General features: G+C 37.8%; 2 protein-coding genes across 2 annotated transcripts in view; one reads left to right on the forward strand and one right to left on the reverse strand.

Moving 5' to 3' along the window:
- Positions 1-140: 140 nt before the first annotated feature.
- Positions 141-20,091, reverse strand: LOC124164268 (ATP-dependent DNA helicase PIF1). Its single transcript, XM_046541513.1, has 11 exons — positions 19,414-20,091; positions 19,053-19,164; positions 18,181-18,315; positions 14,206-14,339; positions 13,780-13,915; positions 10,618-10,780; positions 9,897-10,036; positions 7,058-7,249; positions 5,782-5,927; positions 2,243-2,449; positions 141-936 (listed from the first exon to the last, which is right to left on the reverse strand). Exons 1-11 carry the CDS (start codon positions 19,942-19,944, stop codon positions 913-915), a joined length of 1,920 nt encoding a protein of 639 aa, XP_046397469.1. The 5' UTR covers positions 19,945-20,091; the 3' UTR covers positions 141-912.
- Positions 20,092-20,325: 234 nt separating this feature from the next.
- The window catches only part of LOC124164539 (succinate dehydrogenase [ubiquinone] flavoprotein subunit, mitochondrial), a 41,502-nt gene continuing 36,823 nt past the window's right edge, over positions 20,326-25,004 (forward strand). The window contains exons 1-2 of the mRNA XM_046541906.1: positions 20,326-20,466; positions 23,791-23,874. Of these exons, the coding sequence (XP_046397862.1) occupies positions 20,407-20,466; positions 23,791-23,874 (144 nt within the window). The 5' untranslated portion in view covers positions 20,326-20,406. The remainder of the gene's footprint in view (positions 20,467-23,790; positions 23,875-25,004) is intronic.

Below are 25,004 nucleotides of genomic sequence, written 5' to 3' on the forward strand. Positions count from 1 at the left end.
GCACACATGAAGAAAACAACCATCAAAATAAAATAAAAGGCTCAACAAGAAATGCATACAATTTCACTACCCATAGTCATGCAGATTTTTATCCACATTTTCAGTCATGCTCCTGTTTGATGCATAAATATAAAAAGGAATAAATCATCAAAAAATATATTGTTCTGAAGACTATTATGTCATTTAGGGGCTTTCATCTAGCCTTCTCTAGGAAGTTCACTCGTTCATGAATGAATCACAATAGTTAGTTACTACCACAATTTATGCAAGATGAGTTCTAATGACAACGATAATGATACCTTAATATCAATTTCTGATGGAAGTTTATGCATAAATAAATGGGTAGAAAACATTATGTGGTACAACTGCACAAGAAAAATTGCTTATCTCAATCTTTAAACATTAGTACATAGTAATCTTTCATCCATTGTCATTTAGAATAAAAAATTAAAAAGCAAGGTCTAGTACCATATGATTTCAAAGACAGGAGATTATAAGAATATGGCAGGAAATGGCAATACCCATAAATGCAATCTGAAGCTGATATGTATCTGTTTCTGAGTGGAATGGCAACAAATATTAGCAAATAAATTTCTGATTCATGAATCTCTAGATGAGTTTGATTAATAGGAATTCAGTCATATTTTAATAAATAGTGGCAGTTAGAAATTAATACTTCAACGGCATAACAGAGAAACCCATTACATGATCTCCAGAACCATTGCAGTGGTAAATGGCACAAATGTAGATTCAGAGGTAATACTGCCAAAGGAATGAAGCAAGTCTTTATTTCCTTCCCACGCTGCAATTCCCAAGGATGATGAAGACTAGGCATGAGACAAGCCAAGAATTAAGTTCTCTCCAAGAGCAATGTTTCCTTGGGTTGATGAAACCACAATCACTACCCTGCCATCAAACTTGCCGCCTAGGAATCAACTGTGGAAAAGAGTACTATAAGAGCTACAAAAATTTTAAGGAGATAGCAGGATTAGAATGGTGAATCAGCCTTGGTAAAATAATTCAATGAATCTCAGCTCAAATGTAGGCCTTGGTAAGTTGATGAACCATGCAAAATATTTAACAAATATACATATTCAACATCTTTTTAAAAATAAATATGAAAATATGATTATTTAATTTTTGCAAAAACTTAAATTATTATAAAAAAGCAACAGCAAAAAAATGAGTTATAACACAGCATTTCATAGGAAAAAACAACTTCTAATCAAACCCTTTTGTGTCCATTGTAGGGTATAGCCCATTGGTCAGGCAGATTTTCCTATGCAAATAAACAAATGTTGGCTATTGCTGATGAGGTTTTTCTGTTCATATGTATCCGACAGGGAGGATGGGAAGTGACCCACACCATAAACTCAGGCATGCCGCTACTCCTTGCTACACAGCTTCATGAGGGGTTAGACCCACTCTTTGAGAACTCTATGCAATTCATTTTCTATAACTACAGCATAATGAATATGAGGTAAACCTGTAGTATTGGCAATGTTTCTTTTGTGAACAAACCGTAAATGAAAATATAAAACACAGGACATACCAATTTAGTTTACCCTGAGTTCTTTCAATTTTCATACAAAATTCTAGCATAAAAACTAATTGAGCACTATCATGGAACTCATCACAATGGAATGTTACCATATCTAGTTTATCACTGTAATCAGAAGAAAGTCTTTTGATTCCAGCACTAGCGCAATTATTTCCTTATTTTCTTTCTTTTTATGTGTAGTCATATTTATATATTTTCTCAATACATAACAGTACTAACATTTTTGGTTATCTTAGGAAAACAATGCTTAATTAAAGGCTGAATAATCAATGAAAATGAAAATAAAATAATAAAAAATGGGGAATCATTTCATGAACATCTAGAGAGAGCAGTAAGAATATCAGTGATTGGCAAAGTACAGTTAGGCAAAACAAATTTGTTTAAAGCTGGAATCAGGAGCTGGAATGTGCCAGGAACTGTCATCCACCAAAATGAGTCAATGCGGCATTAACTCGAAAAACAATTATCAATAAGCAGTTTATTTTAGCAACAGAGCCAATTTTGTTAATAGTTTAGGGAAATAACTGCCCAATTGTCAACTTGCATTTGGCTCACCTCTAGTGACACACATTGGGTGGAAAGCGAAACCAAGACCATAATTTATTTGCGTTACTGAATGGAAAACACACTGAACTTTCTTATATCATGTAGGCATGAAATGTACCAATGAAAAAATCTTACCACAGGTTGACATGCAAGCCGGTCTCTCAGTGCTCTCCTGAATCTGGCATAGAATCGAAGGACATCTGGGTGAGCTCTGACTTGGGAAGCATTGAAGTCCACAATGCGCAGTGATTTAAGTGCCCGTGCCCGGGAGAGGGCCACATATGCCTGACCTGCTTCGAACACTCGCGCCAATGACATTTCAACACAGTCCAGGGTGAGTCCCTATAAAGTGAGACAAACTAAAAATAGAAATTCGGCTGATTCGAGTTTTAAAAACCAATTCTTCCCTCAGGTCACAAAAACTGATATTCCATGACTTTTCCAGGTATACTTCACAATTTTGAACAGTGAACCACTAATCATAACGTTACATTTCAGTGTTTAAATTTTTTGCTCGTACAGTGACATTTAGGGCCGTATTAATAGTCGTTCCCCTAAGGGTCCCCTAGCGGCCCCCTTCCCAAGGGACTCCAAGGGGAATCTTCAACATCGGTATTAATAGTCGTCCCCTTGGACTCCCCTAGTAAGGGGACTCCGAACGTGGTAACTATGGGCCGTAACGACAACAGAGGTGTTTATTTACTTTATTTTTATAGGTGTTTTTATGCAAAGAACTTGAGTTGTCGGCGCGAAATGCTTCGTTTTCAGCTACGGAGAAGAAGATATTGTGCGATTTGATTGAAAAATGTAAATGATCCATGGAAAACAAGAGAACGGACAGCGTTCAATGTGAGGCGAAGAAGAAGGCGTGGCTAGCTATACGGAGTGAGTTCAACTGTCACCGCGATGTTGTTAGAATAAATATAAAGTAACTGAAAAGGTAAATAAAAAGGCTATGCAAGTAAAGGTAAGTTTAGAAAATCTCTTTCAGGTATTTATCTGCAGTTAACTGATTTTACGTAGTTGGTAATACAATTTTGAAGTACATCCTCGCCTTGCCGGATTCATCATTTTCTGTCGATTTCATAATGCGATTGCAGCGTACCTATTTAGCAACAGAATCTTTGAAGTTAAGAAAGTAAAATGTGCATTCATTTTGAGAGGATCCAGTAATGTGGGTTGGAGTAATATGTGGAATGTATTACGGTATGAGTTTTTTCGTGCTGACGGGCGCATATTTATTTGTCTATATTGAGCCTGAAAAACGGTGTTTCTGAAATTTGGGTGCTTTTTTTGCTCTTGCATTATTTGCTAACTACCGTATTAATTTCTTTATTGTGATTAGATGTGAATTTGCTAATTTTGATGACAATGAATAATAGTCCTTAATATCCCTTGAAAATTAGCTGGGGTAAATTGTGCTAGTGTTTTGATAGCTAGTAATATTGCATTATTAACTTAAATGATATTAGCCGTTGGACTCGGTGCAAATTCTATCGAAAATTATTTAAATAGAAGCTTTGGAAGGCCGTGGGATAAAATTTATAACCATCTAAATGGCATTTTAATATAAAAGTTTTCGAAAAAATATGTCGTTTAAGTCACAATGCTACATTTTCTGTGATTAAAAAAATTGAAAAATGATCATGCTTTCAGCTCTGTTTATTTATTTTTTCCTACAAAATGATGTATGATATATTGTTGTTAATTTATAATTGCTTCCTGGATGCTTTCAGCCAATACTTCCATGGGCATTGCTGAGAGGGAGTTAAGGGCCAGGTTGGAAATGATGGAAGAGGAGAGGAACTATTTACGAAGATTGTATGAAATGAAGATAAAAAGATCCCCAGAGAAGGACAAAATAACAAAAGATAGACTGAGGCAAGCTGTAGCGGCTGCTAGAAAGCTGGCGGAAGCACAACTGAAAGAGTTTTGTGGGAAACGTGACCCCTAATTTGTACATTTTATTTTTATAAAATATATTTACATTTTTTTAAATTTGCATATAAATTTATTCCTTCAACTCGTTAATTCCTATCATGAAAGCATGAGATAATGGCTGAACATAAGGAAATCGGTGCCTGCTATTAAGGGAAATTGATTTGGAACAAGTTTTGGTATCTAGCAACAGCCAATAAACATAATAGACTACAAAGTTGAATAGTGGTAGGTCAAGGTACCTAATTCGCACTGGTGACCAAAAGCTCCAAGATACAATTTTTTTGTGGCGCAAACACTGATAACTGAGACTGAGGAGGTAATGTAGCGGAATAAAAACCAGATAATGTGGCCGTTGTGTTTTAAAGGTTTAAGTAATTGCATTCCCAAGATCGAATAATACAACTAGTACGCCGTTGGATAGATTTCCTGGTTCCGTCCGCGCTGTCATTTTGATGGCGACGTTTCACCAACTGTGCTGTAGGTGTCCTCAGGCCAGGTTGAGTTGCCCGATGTTTATACGGTGGCGCCAGACTGAGGGAGCGCTTGCCCGTCGCTGATTGGTCCCTATAAGGGGCAGGGGGGTCCTTCTGGGGTCCAGAAACAAGCGTGGTGCTGGAAATTCCAGGTGCTGGAAAGGGTGTAACCGTATTCCTGATTCATATTTTATGGTATTTTGGTAATTTACACCGATTCTCTGATTATTCTACTACGATATATTGCATTTCTTTGGCCAAGATTTTTGCTTTATCAAAATTGATTTCATGACCTGGCTCTGACAAGACATATTGAACAATTTCCGATTCTCTTCTTGTCTATTCTTCAGTGTTCGAGAATTTTCTTTTATTCAGCATTGTATGGCCCTTTTAGTTTGTCCTACGCATGATTTCACACAGATGTATTGAACCTCGTATACACTCTCTAACCTGAGATTCACTAAGGACCGACGAAATGAGGCCGCACCATCTCAAGCAGAGGCCCTCTCACGGTTTCCTTAGGAAACCGGTACCGCTGCAGGAACTCTGTATCTCTAAAAAAATCGAATGGATTTTGCGCATCACGGACGTAAAACTTCTTCAATCTCAGATGTTGGTTCGTCAATCTATCGAGACGACGAACAAAGGCCTCTAGGCTGCCCATCCTCGTCAAAGATAACCCAAATCACGGATAAATGGGAAAATATGAACGTGTATACAGCGAAGTGATACACAGGAAAAGGTTGAGGTGAAAGGGATATGGTGAAATTAATGAAAATGGGTGAAAACGAAACGATTTTTGAATGGGCGAATGAGCAATGTGACAGGGTGAATAAATGGTATGGTATGAATTAATATGGAGGTGAATGAAGGCATAAATGAATAACTTTTTAACGAGACCACAACAGCAGCGAACGTATTTGAACAAGCAGCAACATGTAGTCCATAAAATACGAAAGCAACTAAAGATTTCTGCTTACAATTCTAGTAGTACCTGTTTTCTCCGCTTCATGCATATATCGCAAGGTAAGGCTCACTCCGCTCCCATTGTAGGGGACTGCAAGGGGGCCCCTACAGCCTAGGGGACGAATATTAATACCAGATTTGTGCGTGGGGGACTGTAAGGGGATACCTAGAGCTAGGGAACCCCTGGGGGTCGACTATTAATACGGCCCTTAAGTCACAACTGCAATTGATATCATGGGGGTAGTACGAGTCCTTTCCATTTCACTGATTTGATGACAGGATGAGGTATCTCACCTGAGACTTATGAATAGAGAAAGCCCAAGCAAGGCGAAGTGGGACCTGGCGCCTGGTGAGGCTCACACCCCCCACCGCCTTCACCACCCATTTCTCAGGTTTGATGGGAACTTCAAGTTTTGCCTTAAAGCGCACTACAGGGTATCCTGGAACATATAATGTAGATAAAGATGAATTTTTGGCAACCATCTAGTTATTCTAGAAGTAACATCTCAAAAATTTGATCATATGTACCCAAGATAAAAAGGATGAAATAAATCCTCCAAGTTCTGAGCAGTAAAAGTTTCCATAAATATAGAAGTTTTACACATCAGAACATCTTCATTTAACACAGTTGCAGGGAACAAAATATGGGAGCTTTAAAAAATCAAAGAATATAAAATTGTACGTAAGTTGCTTAAAGTTGGAGAAGAGGTAACCATATACCAATGAGTACCCATGATAAGACATAACCATGCATCCCAGCTGGCTTAAAAATGTGCTATCTTAAATCAACAACTTCATAAAACCAAGGTGTTTAAAATCTAAGTTATACTACATGACACTGGAAATTCTGGTATTTTTTAGGAGGTATTCAAGAAAGGATTATGCGAGTTTTAATAGCTAATGCCATCCCAGAAGCTAATTATTGAATAATAAGAAGATAGCCAACAAGTCTCCTTAAAAACTCTGAGGAGAATATGGGACAACTTAGTGGGCCACATGAGACATAATGGCCAAATGAAAACAATTGTAGAAGGACACTTGGACAGGAAGAAGGGCAAGGGATGACCCTGAAAGAATTTCATACAACAGGTTATTACGAAGTAAAATAGAAGATATATGCCATAATGAAAAGCTAGTGGGCAGGAGAGAGGAATGGAGAGCTGTGTCAAACCGATCTCAGGATTTTTGACTTCTGATGATGAAGAACACAGTAAAAACAGAAACGATTTCAGGAAATATTGTGGGTAAGAGGATGTTACAGTATATGATTTAAAAAGAGATATCAGGTATGTGTGAAAAGGAATGGAAGATATATACTCTTCCAAGAAGATACCAACTCATACGACAAATAGGACATGTAATGACCATACATGCATTGAGGATGCAAAATATATAAGAGAAGATATTCAATCCTCTATAAAAAATCCACAGTAAGTAATACATAATTTCTAATGAAAGAAATGTACACTGCTAAAGCCAAGCTGTAATATGTACAATGGTATATTAAAGCATAATTTTTGAGGAACTATGTTAACATAAGATAATAGAGTCAAAGGATGGAGGAACTTACCTCCTTCAGTGGCAAACTTGGTAATAACACCCCTGGCACCATTCACCAAGCCCTTTCCCACATCCAGGTTCTTCATGAGCATCACCTGCGCTCCCACCTTGAGAACCAACTCTCCAACAACAGGAGTGGCACGATCGAGGAATGATGCTAGTTGAGGGTCACTGTCCAGGGCACTGAAGGTCCTCCCTTCACCTGGAAAAAAAACATGTTTAAAAACAAATTATCTCCTGCACCAAAAACTCATAGGATCGCATTAGACATGAGTTGATACCGTATTTCTCCGAACATAGTCCCACCCCCTAATTTTGAGGCTTCAGTTACGGGAAAAATATAGAAAATGCATTTGAATATAGTCCCCCCTTAACTTTTACTATGGGCATTTTTGGAAAAAAAAGGGGGAACTATATTCAGATAAATATGGTACTTAGTTTCCAGGGAATGAAAAGAACAGACTGAATCACCCAAGTAGCGTTATCATGGCATGATTACTCTTTCATTAATTTTGCCTAAGATCTTATGCTGAAGGATAAGGGCAGAGAAATCTGATAAAAATGAATGAATATAATGTAATGGTTAGTTTTTAAACTAGTTGTTCTTGTCGAATTAACATGGAAATGACAACCATTGTGCAAGTGAACAATTAAGTTTTTAAATGTAATGGCCAACAATGGCAGTATAAGCAGCTGAGATTTTATATGTTTCCCCAATTGAGCAGCCTAAGTTTCTTCATATTGCGCTTAAATTGTCACGTTAACCAACAATGTAACATTTTACATTCATTGATATGATACATGGGTTATTCTTCCCAAATTTTAACCAGGTGCTTACCCCTTGCCTGAGTCACGAATTTAGACCCAAGGTTGGCATATAGTCTTCATTTCATTGAGAAACAAAAACCCCAAGTCGTTTTGTAACACATACAGGTTTACAAGATATTGCAACATTGTAAAACTCAAATTTTAACAAAAGGTCTAGGGTTTAGACATATCATTGGAGGATATAAGAAAGATTAAAAAGCATGCAATGGCTGCACTGGGTTGTATCTACAATAAACGAGGAAATTGAAAGGGAAAGCTACATCGTAAAAAATCGATTTGAAAAATTGAAATACAGCAGACTCCTGATTTACCGGCTGCAGTTTATCTTGCGGCTAATCCCGGCATGAGTTAAATACTTCATCAATGTTTTCTGTTATTTTGAAGAGCCTGGATTCAGGGGCGCATTTAGGAATTAAGGCTAGGGGGGGTTTCAGGCGCAGCTAATACTGGGGTGTGTGGGGGTGTGGTATACCCGCCAGGGTAAGGGGAGGTGTGGGGTCCTCCACCAGAAAAAAATTAAGATGCATAAATGGTTCAAAATGTTGAGTTTTACGGCCTTCTGAGAGATATTTCATTAATCCTCATACTATACTATAAGCAATATTAATCAAATTAAGTAAAATACATTTAACTTAAAAATTTCTCTGAGCTCTGGGGGGGGGGGGGGGGTTAATCCCCCAAAACTCCCCCATCGCTGCACCACTGCCTGGATTCATTGAGAGGTCTCTTCGCCTTACCACGATCTTTTTAGCAGCAATAATGTGATTGTACTTGTATTCCTTCCGCTCCGGATAGACCTGGTTTTGAAAATCATGTATCCTTGGCTGTGTGATCATGGATACAGAAAAGTGGTTTGCATTAATGCTTCAAAACCACTGTGCGACGTCGGAAACTAAACTGTCGGGCACAATGCGACGTAGTCGCGTCTCGCACAAGTTACCTGGGTACCAACAGTGGGACGTGGATACATGTACACGGAGTGCGGTCATGCACTGGGAGGCTTGGAAAACAGGAAGATGGAGCTCTCGAGAATGCAGCTAGAGTGTCATCATGCAGCAGCGGTTCTAGAGTATCCACGCCGGCGACTGCCTGGTTATGACTCATCCAATCTCTCCTTTCACTTCCCCTGCTGCCTTCACTTCCACAAATCCCTTCCTCTTCAGTTAGACCTTGATTAGTCACGGCATTAACATGCCTGAGTGCAATGAAATTTCTGGTACTCTTGGGCTGTATTAAACAGCATGTGAGACCACCGCAATAATTGCGCATTTGCAATTGAAGCATACATTTAAAGACCATGGATAACATTTTTGTTGACTAACGATTGGTTAACTGTTGAAGAATCTTTAAAATTAATCAAGAGTTTTTTCCCTGCCGCTTATCGTCATTTTCAATACTTGAGTAGACGTCCAAGTAAACTTGAAACATTCCTTGCCGGCAAGTAAATTAAATAATTACGTTTTACAAAGAAGACACTGATGGAAATAATAAGCCTGGTGTAGCCTAGCATTAAAATGCAGTAATTCTAGTGATTTTGCATCCAATTTTATTTTTTATATAGATTGCGGAAAACATTGAAAAAGAGTGAAAATCGTGCACGGATAAGCCCCTGCCGCATAATCGGGAGTCTGCTGTATCTACATTTCCACAAGTATTTACATACATAGATGAGATTTAGACACATTATATTGAGATACATTGGCCTTTTAAAGAACTCCATCAATTTTGCCTATAGAATAGTCTTTGAAATTCTATGAGCAAGGAGGAGAAAATAGCCTGGATAATCCACAAACCAGATGATTAGGAAGTTGATAATCGAGGGTTGCCAGTCCTCAAATAACTATGCACAAAAGAACCAGACTTCTGAAATCCTGATTGGGAAGTTAACATTGTATAAGTTTATTTCATAAAGATCAAATTGTATTACAACTTGACTGCAACCAGTTTCAATGCATTAGCATTATTCGAAGAAAGGAGAGCGTTAAGTTTGAGTTCCATTGATTATTCCATGGAGAGTTTACCTGGTAACTCCATTAAACGTGACTGGTTGATTTGATCTGCATCTTTGGTATGACTGCACAGCCGAGTAGCCAGGATACCTCCTTCCTCAACCTGGTTAGATATTGTTGAAGTAAGTTTCTCTGAAATCTCTTCTGTTACCCTAAGAGAGGCAAAAGAAAAGGTGTTGTCACACCAAGTTAGCTGATGCAGTTGATGAATTTTCATTGAAAAAATGATGGCTTTAAGTATGCATGTATCATGATAACTTTTATAGTATACATGCCTTCTTATAATAATGAATTATGTCCTGATCACAATTATGAAGCCTTCATAATTCTGAGAGTTTTGTAATAAATATCACAGAGATCAAACCTTTAGAGCCATTGAGTAAAAAAGGTAATATGGATATATGAAAAGCTAGCAACCAAGAGAAAAATCTTTTTATTATAAATATGACTTGTTTGGGTATGTTCTACCAAATTATATACTTGCTCAAACCCATATAAATCTAAATATGTAACTCATTACTTTAGAGCCTCAAGAACAAAAGCACAACTGCATATAAATCTCAAGATGAAAAACTATGAAATAAGTACAAAGACTGTCACTGAAATACCAAAGTTTCCCTCTATATCAAGGTTTGAACACAAATTTTAAAGGGATATTGTATTCCACTTACACTGATATTGTATTTTACTTCCAAATAAAATACAGAATATGGAATTCTCTAGGAATACTTACCGACCAATTCTTATGCTCTGAAGTATTGAAACAAACTCAGGATCCCTTTGCCGATGTACTTCTTGCAGCTCATAGCTCTCAAGGCCACATCTTTCCCAAGCGCTAGATTGAAAGCAGAAAGTTGCTGGGCCATCATAACCTCCACTATCTACCTGTGCACCACCTAGAATAACAACATTTCCTTCTTAAAATTAATAACAATTAATAGTAACCCTTAAATGCAACAAAAACTAAAACATTAATACATAAAAGAGGAAGTTCTTATAATTGTTCTTCCAAGATTGATAGACCCCCAAATCCACTGCACCGATCATTGGGAAATTTGGCACATACGTGCATATTTTCCCAGAGAATGTTTTTGTACCATCTATTTTTAGTAACTTGCTCTCAAGGCCCACAAGGGCCTTTCCATTTTTTCCATTAGTCCATTTAGAATACATTAGGATATGTAGTGCTTAACTGTCCCAAAAAAGTAAAAGTACAAATTTCTCAGATGGGTAGGTCTTATTTGGTGCTCCAGTGATAGAGAAGAATTTTGCTACCCAGGTTGACCTAATCAGGCCATGGGAAAAGGTCCTGCATGGCAAGATGCTGTGTTTTCAGGGGCTGAAGTATCAGTTCCAAAGAAAATTCAATAAAATAGAATGTGTTCTGCATTGCCTATTAAGGAGGTGGAAAATGAAATTTTGAACCTCAAAACATATAACAATTTGGCCAAAAAAGGCATTAATAGGTTATTGACTTTTTTTGCCATACTCTCCTGCAAGAAATTCACTGCAAAAACAAGTTCAAAGTTACCGTATAAGCACGTGTAAGAGGCGCACCTTTTTTCCCAGAAATTGCAGCCGAAAATGGGGGTGCGCCTCTTACACAAACTTTTTATCTTCCCCTCCTCCCTTTCCCCGGTCGCTAGCCCAAGAGGAACTGAGTGGCCTTGGTTTTCTGCGTGAGCCAGTCATATAAAAACCAAGGTCAAAAACAAGCGGGAGGCAGGGGAGTTTCTCCTTTAGTAACGCATTTTTTTAAATGCTCCAGTTTGCGTTTCTTACTCTTAAGCATCGTGCCGTCACGTCGGTAGGTACCTCAGATGTGAGCATGGAAAAGATCGCACGGGGTATTTCGCTCCGGAGGGCGTGCTAAATGTACTGCTACGAGTGGGCATACTGCGGCATTTATACTGCATATAGTACTCGCTTATTAAACGTAGAGAAAAGCGCAGTTTTGATGGACAATACCTTGTCAATAGTCAACATCTGTCTTGCCGAGTAATTTCCATTATGCTAAGGGCCAGCTTTTTCAAAAATCATCTTCAGACGCTATTATAAGGGTTATTGCGATTGAAAATTTTATTGGTGTTAAAAATGCTGTTAAAAAAATTCAAATGAGTGCGTACATTGTTTGACTGAATGGCGGATAGAAGAAATCGGAAATGCTTATAAATGAAGAGCGCTGAAGGAGAGCTAGAGGGGAAGGAGCTCGCTCCCTCCATCTTTCCTCCGCAACGAGGCTGAGGGCGAAGGAGAAAGGGAAGAACACGTCCGATCTTGCATGTGACGTCGCTGTCTTCAAAGCGAAGGCACAGCAATCTGATATACGCAGTTTGACTTGCCTGAAGTTTCCAGTCCGTCTTGCCTTGTTTGAATGCGCTCATACTACGCTTGCTTCTTCTGAAATTGTACTGTTTTGACTATTTTGAATATTAGTAGCATTGTTGTAACTATAAATCTTTGTGTCAATCAATTAAAGCTTAAAAAACTTAAATTCTGTCATATATGCATCACGTTAGATCTCTTTCTTTTTCTGAACCTCGTGCGTGTCATACAATTATTGAAAGCTATTGAGATATCTTCGGGCACAGTAGGTGTCTCACCTAGCATTTGGTCTCCAGAAACTGGGAGATTGATCAAGGTCAGTTGGTGAGATGGGGTAGGGATGAAACAAGTTCTGTTTGTTCCAGCGTAACTTGATATTTTCCTTTGAGGCAAGTGATTTATGGTCCGTGGGGTCTCAGAAAGGAAAAAAAGTCATAGGCATGGGCTGATGGAGGGCCGGGAGTATTTTGTGAAATCTATGCCATGGCTATTTTCTAATGGCTCTGAGATTTCCCGATTGTTGTCCATTCTCTTGGAAAGATTCACGCTATGTGCCTGTCGTGTTTTGCTTTAAAAATTTCCACGGCTGAAATTCTATTGCAATACTCCTACGAGAGCTTTTAATAAAAAATTGCACGCGAGTACGACAAACATCGTAGTGCAACGGCGTATGTGAAGAGAGGATCGGAACTCATTTTACTCCGTCTTGTCGTTGCATTCACCAAAGCAATGATTGAAAATTTCGGCTTCAGATTCAATTTCTTCGACGAATTTGGATCCGAAGTACATTAAGGTGAAGGGCATTCGTTGATATTTGGATCTGAGCTATCCGATCCTACCGTCCCTAGTAAGCATCATAAGGTTAAGGCTGCAAGAGAATACCTACTAATCTCCGAGCGCCATACATATTGTGTAAATTTAGCTGAAAAACGCAGTGTGAATTATTAGTATTGAAAGTGGAAAATTTGATGACTGTCAAAAGTCCAGACTTAAGTCTGCAACGTCGCGCGACAGGATAAAAAATGCCGAAAAGTTTTTTTTTTCTTTGGCTCCAATGCTCAAAATAGGGGTGCGCCTCTTACACACGCTTATACGGTACTTTCTTAACATTAGCAACACTTAAGGAGAGCAATTGACATTGCTTTTCACCACTAGTCAAATTATTGCCCTTCCAAATTTTTTTACCAATTCTCTCCGATAGCCATTTTGGTGGAGCACAGGTCTAGGTTTGTGTACCTCTCCAAGACTAGTCCCTATGAGTACTCTAGCCTCCACTCATCTCCCAAATATTCCACGATATATGTGAAAACTGACTTTGATCTGACTTTGTTCGTAATAATGAAATTTTGTTACATCAACCCTTTACTTTTGCAAGCAAATTTATTTGGAACTGCAATAAACTGTTCATTATAGTGAAATTTCCCTACATATGTGTTTGTTAAATCGCTTTCCCACTATAATAACAAAAAAATTAGGCAAACTTCTGCAGCACCTTAAGGTTGACGGACATTTCTGATATTGAATAAATACGACGGTACTTCTGCTAGGGGTTAAAAGTTTTTGGGAATACCTTTCTTGTTTTTATCATAGCCAGCATACTCCCGAGACACTGGAGGCAACTGGAAGAAGTCTCCACACAAAATTAGCTGGATTCCTCCAAATGGTTTGTCATTGCCTCGGACAGCCCTGGCGACGTGTTCTAATTTCTGTGCCAGCGGTAAACAGAAAATGGTGTGAAACTAATTTAACACCAACAAAACATTTCATTTTTGTAAAAAAGACTAGAATAAAAGGGAGGTATTATAATAGATTACCAGGAGCCATCATGCTTTCATTATCAGCCAAATGAAATCAAAGAGAGTTTTAAAAATAGTTCATATAATAACTTAATATATTTCAATGGAGAAAAAGTCATTCAGTAAAATAGTGAACTTGTAATAGGCCAGAATTTCACTAGATGTTGAGTAATCATGCTACAAGCATATAGGTAACTGACCTCAAAGAATCTCCCATCCACCATGGATATTTCATCCATTATCAAGTGTCGGCACCGCCTCCAACCTTGCTGAACATTTGGACGAGATGCCTGCTGAATGCACTGCTGAATTGGTGCTTTTCCAGTGCCTACACCTGACGTATGTATAAAAAAAAATTTCCTTTAATTCCTCATTGCCTCGGAAAGCACGTAGCAGTACAATAAACAAATGTTCATTACATTATTCAAAAATTAAAAATGAAACCAATACACAATGAATCCCAATGAAACACAAGACTAAAATTCTTACATTGGTACTATTGCTTTTAATATCTGCTACAATATGCTTTTCACTCCTTGAGACAACTGAAATTTTACGAAATTCTATACGGCCCCAGGGGTTTTCTGCCAGGGTGCAGACAATAGACATGGGTTCATGCATGCACAAGATGGTAGGTACCTCATGGTGAGCTTGGAGGTGAAACATATAATTATTTAAAAACTAGGGATGTGCAAGTACTCGAAAATTCCAGTAGAGTAGTTGGTACTCGACTTGAGTATTTTGAGTAGCATTACGAATGTCGAGTCAAGTGGAGTAGTTTCTATTACAGAGTTGTAGAGGCCAGTAATTTCAGAAATCTCCCGACAGGAGGCAAAACCATATATGTAATAATGTTGTTTTTCAAATTGATAAATAGTTCTAATGCCTTGGCCTGGGAGTTTCAGCTTACTATAAACGTAGCAGTCAACCACTATAGCACTATAGTAGTCGCCGGTGGGCGCCGAATATGTTTTTGTCAGCCTCAGCGGCTGCCCGTCTTCCCACCCCGCGGGGCGTTCAGACTGGACCGCTGCATCCCCATACTTTCTTATACTATTCTTTTATACCCTAGCATACTTTCTTTCTACAAACGTTGGAAGAATACGTAAAAATGGTTATGATTTCTGGGAAAAAATATGCATCTTTCAGGTTTTTGCGGACAATGCCGGTTTCCCCGGTATTTGACATCAAGGTGCAATCATTAAGCCTTTTTTGAGCACTACGTAGATCCTATGTTAAATTTTAGTTTATTCCTTAGCTGCATTTATTTTCTATCTTAAACTTATAAGGTTGATTAAACGTAGTGGAAAATAAAGAAAAAATTTTTTAGTCTACAAAGCTAAAGCTAAGTTATAAACAGCAGACTCCCGATTATCCGGCTGCGGTTGCAGATTATCAGTGCATGATTTTCACTCTCGCTCAATTTTTTCCGCGATCTTTAAAAAAAAAGTAACAGTTTAAGATGCATTAGTTTCCATTAATCTCCTAATTCTCACACAATTACCATCGACGTTCCTTATTATTTTACCTTTTTACATTAGGCTGAGCATTCAGAGTAAAAAATTTACAAGGGAAATAGATAAATGGGAATATGTAGGAGTATGCATTGTTGTACTGCCTGGTTCAGAAATTACCATACTCAACTCGACACTCGCGAGTAGTTTTCAACTCGACTCGACTTGAGATAAAAAAAACTACACGGACATCCGTATTAAAAACTAAATTCCCCGGCACACAGTACAGCAAATTGGTTCAAAGTATCGTTAATTTTGTAAATATACCAACAGGAAAACTTTCAAGCAGTTATCATCGGAATGGGTAATTTTCTGATCCTTCAGCAAGTCCTTTCCTTCAAAATACAGTAGACTCTCGTTAATACGAACAACCTTATTACAAAGCAAATGGTTGGTCCCGATGAAAAGGCCTATCCAAACTATAGTAAAAGAAACATTATTATGAAATTTTTGTTATTACAAAGTTCCATGAATAGGTGGGGGCATGAAGACCCTCTATTGGTGAAGGGGAGAAGGGCTTTGGGTCCATGCGGCCCCATGTGAAACGAAAGAAAAAAGGCAGTTGAATTTGAGACCTTTAAGCGAGTGTGTCGTGATTTCTTACTATCCTTTTCCCGCAAATCGGCGCTACATAAGCTACAGCATTTAGGTCGATATACACTATGCTAAGTTTCTAATAATAGGGTGGTTTCCTTTTATTTTTTTATTGCCTAAATCGAAAGATTATTACTCCTGGAATACGCATTTCACATTTTTAGATTTTTAAATGACGATTTCTATTTTTCGGGATTAAATGAAAAGTGAAAAATTTCAAGCACTCGAAAACGTGACGGCTAAGTATGAATGCTGGGAAAAGCCCATGTGACGTCATTCTGGTTCCCGCTGCTGCAAAGTGAGGTGACCTTGGGGCGAGGATGTGTGTGCCACTTGGATGCAGGCTGCTAGCAGGCAGCAGAGTACCCTGCTAGTAGGTAGTGCTTGGCTTAATTATGGATTATTAATACCTTATCAAATGAAGGAAACTTTCCGACCATAGCCAGTTTTAATAGGTGATTATTAAGAGATGTTTCCCTGAGCTCTGTGCCTCATACATGCATTGGTAATCTCAGAGGATGTAAAACTCCTATCTACTCGTATATAAACTAGGTCCCTGTGACGTCATGTGGAGTGGCATCACTTGGGCGCAAATCTGGCCTTTTTCAAATGCGGTTAAAATTGACCATTGCCATTCGCCTAAACTGGGATTTCTAAAACTAAATAATTAGTATATTATGAATACACTAGTGGTGGGTAACGAATTACAATCAATGCCTTTCGTTTTCTTAGATGAAGGAAACTACCCTATTATGGTATTATTCCTTATTATGCACGCAACATCATATAATAAGCATCATTCCTGTAGCATCATGGTCATCCAATCATAACCGCTCATTAATTGGACTTAAAGTTAGTCCTCTTCCTATGCACATTCGATTCACAAACTTTCAGAGATACGAGCAATCAAATTTCGAATTTGGTGCCTTTCGATTTAGCCGATGCAACGTGGTGTGATGTAGAGGAACTCGCACTTTGGGCATAACCCGAACAAAGTGTCATTGTGTGAATCCCGTGTGAAGTTAGGAACTGTTCAGCGTTTCACCTATTTTTCCTTACCGCAGTGAGTGATTTTTTCGGCTCTGGCTGCGTCGCACGCCCAGCTAAATCATTTCGTCACTACCATAAGGTAGTGCACAATTATGATGGAGTGTTGCATTATGCAGGATAACATACTCCTTGATGCCTTCCATGCAGTCTGGCCTGTGAGAGTTGTCTGGTGGTAGCACAAAAGGAGGGGTGGAAAACTCTGTGCCAGCACGGTTTCCAGCCAATCACTGTCCCCCAGACGCACCTCACACCCTTGCCTAGTCATACAACGCTGTTGCATGCGTATGGAGCGCTGAAATAAGCCTGAAGCACCAACACAACCCCTTTCTTCGAATCACCTAAACAAGCGATACTTCCTTTGGATCCTTCAGGCTCGTCATCCCTTCCTGGCTCCTTTCTTCAGGGAACCCTTTTGTATTCAAATGACGAAGGTGTTTTTCTTTCTTACCTGGCAACCTTGCTACCTACACCAGACTAACCTTGGCTGTGGGTTTATCAACTTACGAACAAGGTCTCGGAACACATCCAGTTCATATATCGATGACTTACTGTATTTGGGAAGATATGAACCCTCGATTGCTTTACGCCACATTCTTCCATTGAGAAACGGAAACGAATTTACTCGTTTTATATATTTTTGCGTAATTTAATTGCATATATTATGAAGTTTTTTTTCGTTGATTCCTAAAAGAAATGTTTACACGAACTTTGGTATTGCAAACCTCCGGTTTTTCGGTTCCTTGAACTTCATAATAACGAGAGTCTACCGTATGTCGTTTGGGCTGGGACTGATATGAATGGGACCCCTATGAAACAGGTGGGGGTACAGAGTTGTAAAATCGTGGCTGCAGATAGAGCTTTGGCCCTCAGTCCACATGCTCACATAGGTGGCACCCTCAGTCCATACTTTAAAATTGGCCAACCAGGTGGGATGCACAACCATGGTTACAATTTGTTATCAAACCATAAAGCATATTCAAATACATAATAGGACAAAAGTTAAAATTTCATATTTACCAGCAAACGAATGAAGAGTTATCCCACCAATTTGGCACGCGGCAACACCAGTACTTGCTGTCGCCACAGTCACGTCTGGTGGCAAGACTCCAAGGATTTGTCTCAACAAATGAGACTTTCCAGTTCCTGCACTGCCTATTGAAGACAAAGAGAGAAGTAAGGCAGCAAGTGTGACTACGGGGATATAAATGGCTATCATTAAGTTTCAAGGAAGGTTGCCAAAGATCACTTTCATAAAGGCGATTTAACAAATATACATAAAATTACTTAATTGCAAAATAAAAAATAAAATTTCTAGAACAAACGAAAATATCTGATTTCTTGCTGATATAGATCCTGACAGCAGCCACTCCCAAAGCTGATGGTTTTATTTCTTTCATTAGAATATTATCCACGCACAGCATATTCAACAAATTACAGGTCCACAAAATAACAATAGCAAGAAAAGATAGATGCATTAAAGTAAAACTCAGATCAATAACAATACAGGAAAATAAAAAAGTTAAAGCAATCAAAAACTGACAATGATATAAGGCTGAGGAAGGCTGGTGAAGGAGAAAATGAGTCAGCCTGGAAATGAGTTAATCAGGGTAAAGAAGTAATACTTGGTCAAGGATAATCTGAGTATGGGCATACAAAGTAGCGAAACTATCTACGGTCTAGATTACCATATATATTCTATTTTTTTCAATCTGTTTAGACCAATAATATTAGTACGTACGTAATCACAAAATACAACTACAGCAGGAAGTGCCTATGAAACTTATGGCAGACAGAGCTCAGGGTTTTGTCAGATTCAGGCGATAGGGAAACATGCATTTATCTAACATGAGAACTGAAGGATTTATATGACCATGAGATGATAGCTATACCTGTGAAAAATATATTTTTTCCACTAAGAGCAGCCTGTACAACAACTTTTTGCTCATCGGTGAGAGAGCTGGGGGTCATCTCCAACACTAGACTCCTTTTCCTTTTCGCATTCTGCAAGAAAAATAAATTATTATGACCCTTCTGCGCAGACTGATAGCATACTAAAATAGGCTTATTTTGAAAACACAAGGAAGCACTACACTCCTTTTCCCTTTCAGTATTCCGCAGGAAAAACGAATTCCTTCTATTCAGGGCGAAAAATATTACGAGCATACTAAAATGGCCTTATTTTCAAAGTACAAGGAAACAACACCAAGAAGCATAGTTACAGAATTTAATTGAAAATAGAATCCGTCAAACCTTGTTGTCCTTCATGTCGTTTGGTCCTCTTTTCCTTGATGTGGGGGTTATATCATTTTTGTCAGCCAACGGCGCTGGGCTTTTCGTATGAGTATTGTTCAGCTTATTCAAATCCTTAACCGTCACAGGACTAACTTCATCCACACTCTTCTCTTTATTTGAAAGCAATCTTGCTCTTATATCCATTTTAGGTTCGGAAGATTGAACAGCCATTTTAACATACAATGTTTTCAGAAAGTTCATTAAATGTGAAGTAGGGGCATTTGAAATCAACAGCATCAACTTTTGCTCTTGAAAATGGATAGTTGCTTTGCCCTCCTTAATAAACTTCTTGTGTACCACTATTCCCTTCAGGAGATACTTATTTGTCAACTTGGGGAGTTTCAATTCTAAGAATAAATCTCTAAATTCATTCCTAACGAGTCTTAGCTCCACATTCTTCCAATTCACTTTCCTCGGCGGCTGAGAGCTTAAAAATTCAGCTGTTACGGAACACGGCAGAAAGCACGTATCGCCGTCGGTCACACTCATGTTAAGAACCGTGGATCAAATTTACGGACGAAAAACGATACGAAGAGAAAAGAAAATTTGAACGCAGAAGTTAATACTTTTAAGTGGTCACAAATATCTTTCCAGCTGACCTGCAGAAACTACTTAATCCCCCCTAGACATTTTAAAAAGGACCTTAGTGTCAATTGAGTGACGAATAGATACATCTTCACTATTGTTCATAATTGTTCAATTTATTTCGGTAAAAAAATAAATTTAACGAAAAAATAGATTTTATTACTTTCAATATTTTATTATTAATATCAAAAATTTGGTTATAAGCATGTTCAATTGCTTTTCGAGCGTACGTTGACTCATATACTTTCCTGTTACGACGGCTCTGCCAATAGAGGGCGAAAATTCAGAAACATTCGCAGGCGAAATTCTGAAGAAAAATTTTCTTCGAAGACTTTAGGAATTGCAGTCTGCTCCACAGTAACCGGGATGTCTAATATTATTAGACTCACAGGATTTCTGGCCAAAAATGCTGCATCCGTGGCTTCGGTAAGATTGAAAGATTTTCCTGAATTGTTTATTACTGCTTGTTATGTGTTGAATTCTCACTTGATAATTTTTTCCAATGTTCAGGGTTGGATGTAATGTGTTATGTAACGGCCATCTATTTCGCAGTTCTCAAAACTTTTCGTTCACATATTGACAGCTGGTTTGTTACTCGTCTGTAATTAAATCCTATTATAAACGATGTATGGGAATTTGTAATCATAATATAATATTTTTTTCATCTATGCATATTTTGAAAAATTATATTAATCATATCATATCCGTGCATAAGAAGATCATTTTTTCCGACGTAGTTACCACACATTACAAATGAGAAAAGTTAATTTTTTTCTTTTTCCACGGTGTTTTGGATTGCAAGTTGAACTTGGATCCGTATATTTTACGGTCCTATCATTATGGATTGCTATCGATTACTCCGATCTCCAAATTTTAACTTTTTCCTGATCTCATTAATCTAAAGAACTGTTGATTTGTGTATCTGGTTAGCAAAATGTAGATCTGAAGTCCGTTTATCTCTATTGAATGAAGTTCGGACAATACTTAAACCCATGTTCGGGTCAATGCGAAAGGGTCTAAAACTAATCTGTTGGTTTGTGAAAGGCGAAAAATTACTTGGAAGAATATTTCCTCCATGGAATTTCTTCACTTTTACTGCACCTTTAGACACTATGTGAAGGTATGTTGCTGGCTGGTCCATGAATATTTTCTTGAATAATGTTGGATTTTGCCACACAGCTAAAATTTTGGATGAAAAGGCTGCTCGTGCAACGCTCATCCATCTTATTAACTACCCAATACAGGTCCTTTAAGCCTTATTTTGTGTTCACAGGGGATTTTGATCTATGATAATTCCAAAGTATATGCATCTTCCTCATATTTACCTGCTTTTTTATCAGCAGTAAAATTTAACACATTTACCATAAAATATTGTAATAGCACCAATGAGAACCCAAGGAGGGTTCTTTCAGGGTTACAATCGCTGGGGCCGGGACCCAGTACTAAAACTGATACGCCCGCACTCTTGGGGAGGGGTGTGGAAAAGAAGGAAAGAGGTGCCACCGCAAAAAGAGCCTGACAGTGCCTTTGGGGTAGGGGAAGGGAGGGAAAGAGGATACCCTCGCTGGTATGGAAGCGACCAGGGCCCACTACTAGCAAAAAAATGATTTTATGTTTCTAAAGAAAGGAAAAATTTCCTATGAGGAAGGAAATTTCTACTAGTTTCTGTTGATAGACAATTGTAACAAAAGTCACAATTTTCCACAAATTGAATTTTAGTTTATCATGGGTTTCAATGCCATCACATCATCTTCAGGATGTTGGTAGAAATCGAGGCCTAATTAAAATAAAGAAGTCAATGATGAGACCCACAAAATTTGGATGTTGGCTCTAAACAATCTCTATTGATTAAATGGAGTTGCTGACAGATTTATTTCATTGACAGATGCAAGCAAATTTTTTACTTCTCTGGTATTTCAATCTTTTTTTAATTTTTTCTTTTAATTTTAAATGGGACAAGTGATGTCAACTCCTTGTTCGGTAAAAGCCATCCTGAAGTTAGTGAAACCCCAGGCCCGTCTTTGAGAACAAAGCAGTTCTTGCAACATAGCAACACACACTGGGGTAATTGGTGATGAAAGTGAAGAAAAATTAGTTGATAAAAGATTGATTAACCTCTAGGTCTCCTCTAGGCTTGACTCATCTCAGGAGAAAGAAAAGATGCCCCACAATACTTTCCTGTGTGAGATTTTAGCCCATACAAGACACAGAACGTTAGGTATCGAGTGCTTCAGTTGTAAAATATGTATGGCTATATCAGTGAAAATAAAAAAAATGCAAAATGTGACAACTAAGGTCAATCAAAAATTTGGTATTCCTCTTATTAATGATTGTATCAACTGATAATTGATGTATATATTTAAAGATATTGAAATAATAAATATGTGACCTGCCACTGCATCGTTATATTGTTAAACAGCATGATGTGTTCAGCTGCGATTTAGGATCTAGGTTGCTCAGCATTTTTTGGTTTAGAATTTATGGGGTATCTTGGAGGCATTAATTTTAAGGTATGAGTGGTACAAGTTTAGCTTGCAAATATCATTTCACATGAACTTTTGACTGCTACTCACTTCTCTTCTTCGTGTGCTGAGCCGTTACTGGCCCTTTTTGTGCGTGAAATGAGGTTTTGATATCCAATTTTTTACATGGATATTATTATGAAGGCGTTCTGCGTGAGCTTTAAGATCTTTATGTGCAGTATATTTCCAAATGCACACTTGATTATAATAAGTTGCTATCAATGATATATCATTTTCTATTCACATTTTCATCTCTATATAGAAGCAAGCAAACATTAACTCGATTTATGTGCACAGTTTAAAAAGGGTTCAAGAAGTTGGTTTAATGTTTTCAAATCTATAGGTGTAAAGTTTCAATGAAGATCCACAAAGTTGTCAACCCTGTTGTTGTGTTTTGTTCAACACTGAATGAATTCAGTGGAGAGGCATTTGGTCAAAGTTTCCCTGCAAAGGAAATTAATTGTTAATTAAGAGTATGTCCTTGATTTTTTCTACTGGAGGCTTAACTTCTGTTGATTCATAATTGGATAGTCTGTTAAATTCGTATTGTTGAATGGTGATACATTAATAGGTGATTGCTTCTAATTGTTGAGAATGAGCAGTTAGGGACAACATTAATGCACTGATTCTATCATATTATTGCATACTTATGTGTTCTTTAAAAAAATCCTTCAGAGGCTTCTTTGTATCATGTAAGTTTATAGTGACCATGACTTGACATCTCTTGCATTAATTGTACCATTAATTGACTGCTATTCACTTCTCCTCTTAGTGTACTAAGCTCTTACTGTCCATATTTGCAAGTGCAATGTGGTTTTTATATCCAATTTTTTACATGGGCATTATTATGATGGCTTTCTGCATGATATGTAAAATATTTATTCTCAGTATATTTGTATTAATTGTACCCTAGTGTGAAATCACTGATGCAAAATAATGTGTGAAATTTGTCATAACTCAACCTTAGTTTGCTTGTGAATTAGTTCAGTTCATTTTGCAGCTTTTATATTTAATAATAGATTTCTTCTGTAATAAATGCTTTGAAAGCATGTAACTTCAATGCTTCCTTAGTTCAAAATTTTGAGGTAAGAAATAGTGTTCCCTAAGTTTTGTCTCTTTGTAATGGTGTTACAGAAAAGGGGACGGAGGACTTGAGCATAATGAATGGGGAAGATGGCTTAATTTTTTGGGTGTTTGCAATTAAGGTGCATATTTGTTGTTGTTGAAGGGATCCCTGAGGCCACTGAGTGGAGCTAAGAGTCTGCACATCTCAGCAACTGGAAGGTCTGGTGATGCCAAAAGTTCCACTGATGTAAGCATTTATTATATGGCAGTTGCCTGTATATGTTTAAGTTTATTATCCACATTAAAGTTATGATTCGTAGATAATTCAATCCATAAATTCAAGCTTCATCATCATTCATCATCAAGCTTCATCAAGCAAATCATCTTTGTTCTAAAAGAGATTTGATGATATTTCCTCATCCTCCTAAATATAGTGGTCATAAGATGATCAACAATATTTGGACATTCCATCCCATTATGTCATGCATATTTTGATGCATAAGTGTTGAAATGCATTTTATCAGTGTGTAAATTTTTTGTCATCTATACTGATGAAAATTTTGAACTTATGTGTTATGAAAAACTTAAGAAAATTACAAAAATAGTGCGTTAAGTCTGGAATTCAGACTTAGCGCACTATTTTTCAATTCAAATTTTTAGGAATTTGAATTTGATATATTGTGCCCCCCCCCCTGAAATTGCTGATTTCCCTCCTCAGTGCACTTTGATTTGAGGATGTCTCTGTTCTTTGCAATAAGAAAGCTTAGTGATCAAAACTTGTTGAATACCAGTGCACCAATAATGTGAGCTTTTTCAAGAGTCTGCAGATGTAGTGTACTATTTATGTAATGTTTTAATATGTCAAAAATAATGTTAATTTCATAACTAGGGTACATGGAGAAAAAAATTAATTATGTTTAGAAATTAGGAACAGTAGAAGTTCATTTGGATATAGAGTATGACCAATGGCGAGGCTGTAGAAAGTGATTTTTTTGTGTTGGTTGGTCCATGTGAAACAAACAGTGAATTAGCATATAAGGAGTGCTATTGATTTTCATAGATCTATTGTGAGTCCTCTCTCTCAGGGTAGCTCCACGCTAAATTTTTGTAGATGAGTTGCTGCTGGTTTGAGCGGTAAGCAAATTACGCTGCCACGTAGGGCACCATGCAAAAGGGACCGCAGTAGCGCTGTTTTCTAAGCCCTAAAAATACCACATTCAATATATATGAGCAAGGATGTTATAAGTTAATGCTGATATTTAACCTTTTCGAGCCGAGCCATAGCCACCTAGAATACAAGGCCTGTTCACTGCTTTGTGACGTCACTCAGAGAAGTGCCAGGGAAGTTGCTACGGTACTCGGACGGGAAGTCGTCTT

Source organism: Ischnura elegans, chromosome 8 (genome assembly GCF_921293095.1).
Source record: "Ischnura elegans chromosome 8, ioIscEleg1.1, whole genome shotgun sequence".
NCBI classification, from domain to species: Eukaryota; Metazoa; Arthropoda; class Insecta; order Odonata; family Coenagrionidae; genus Ischnura; species Ischnura elegans.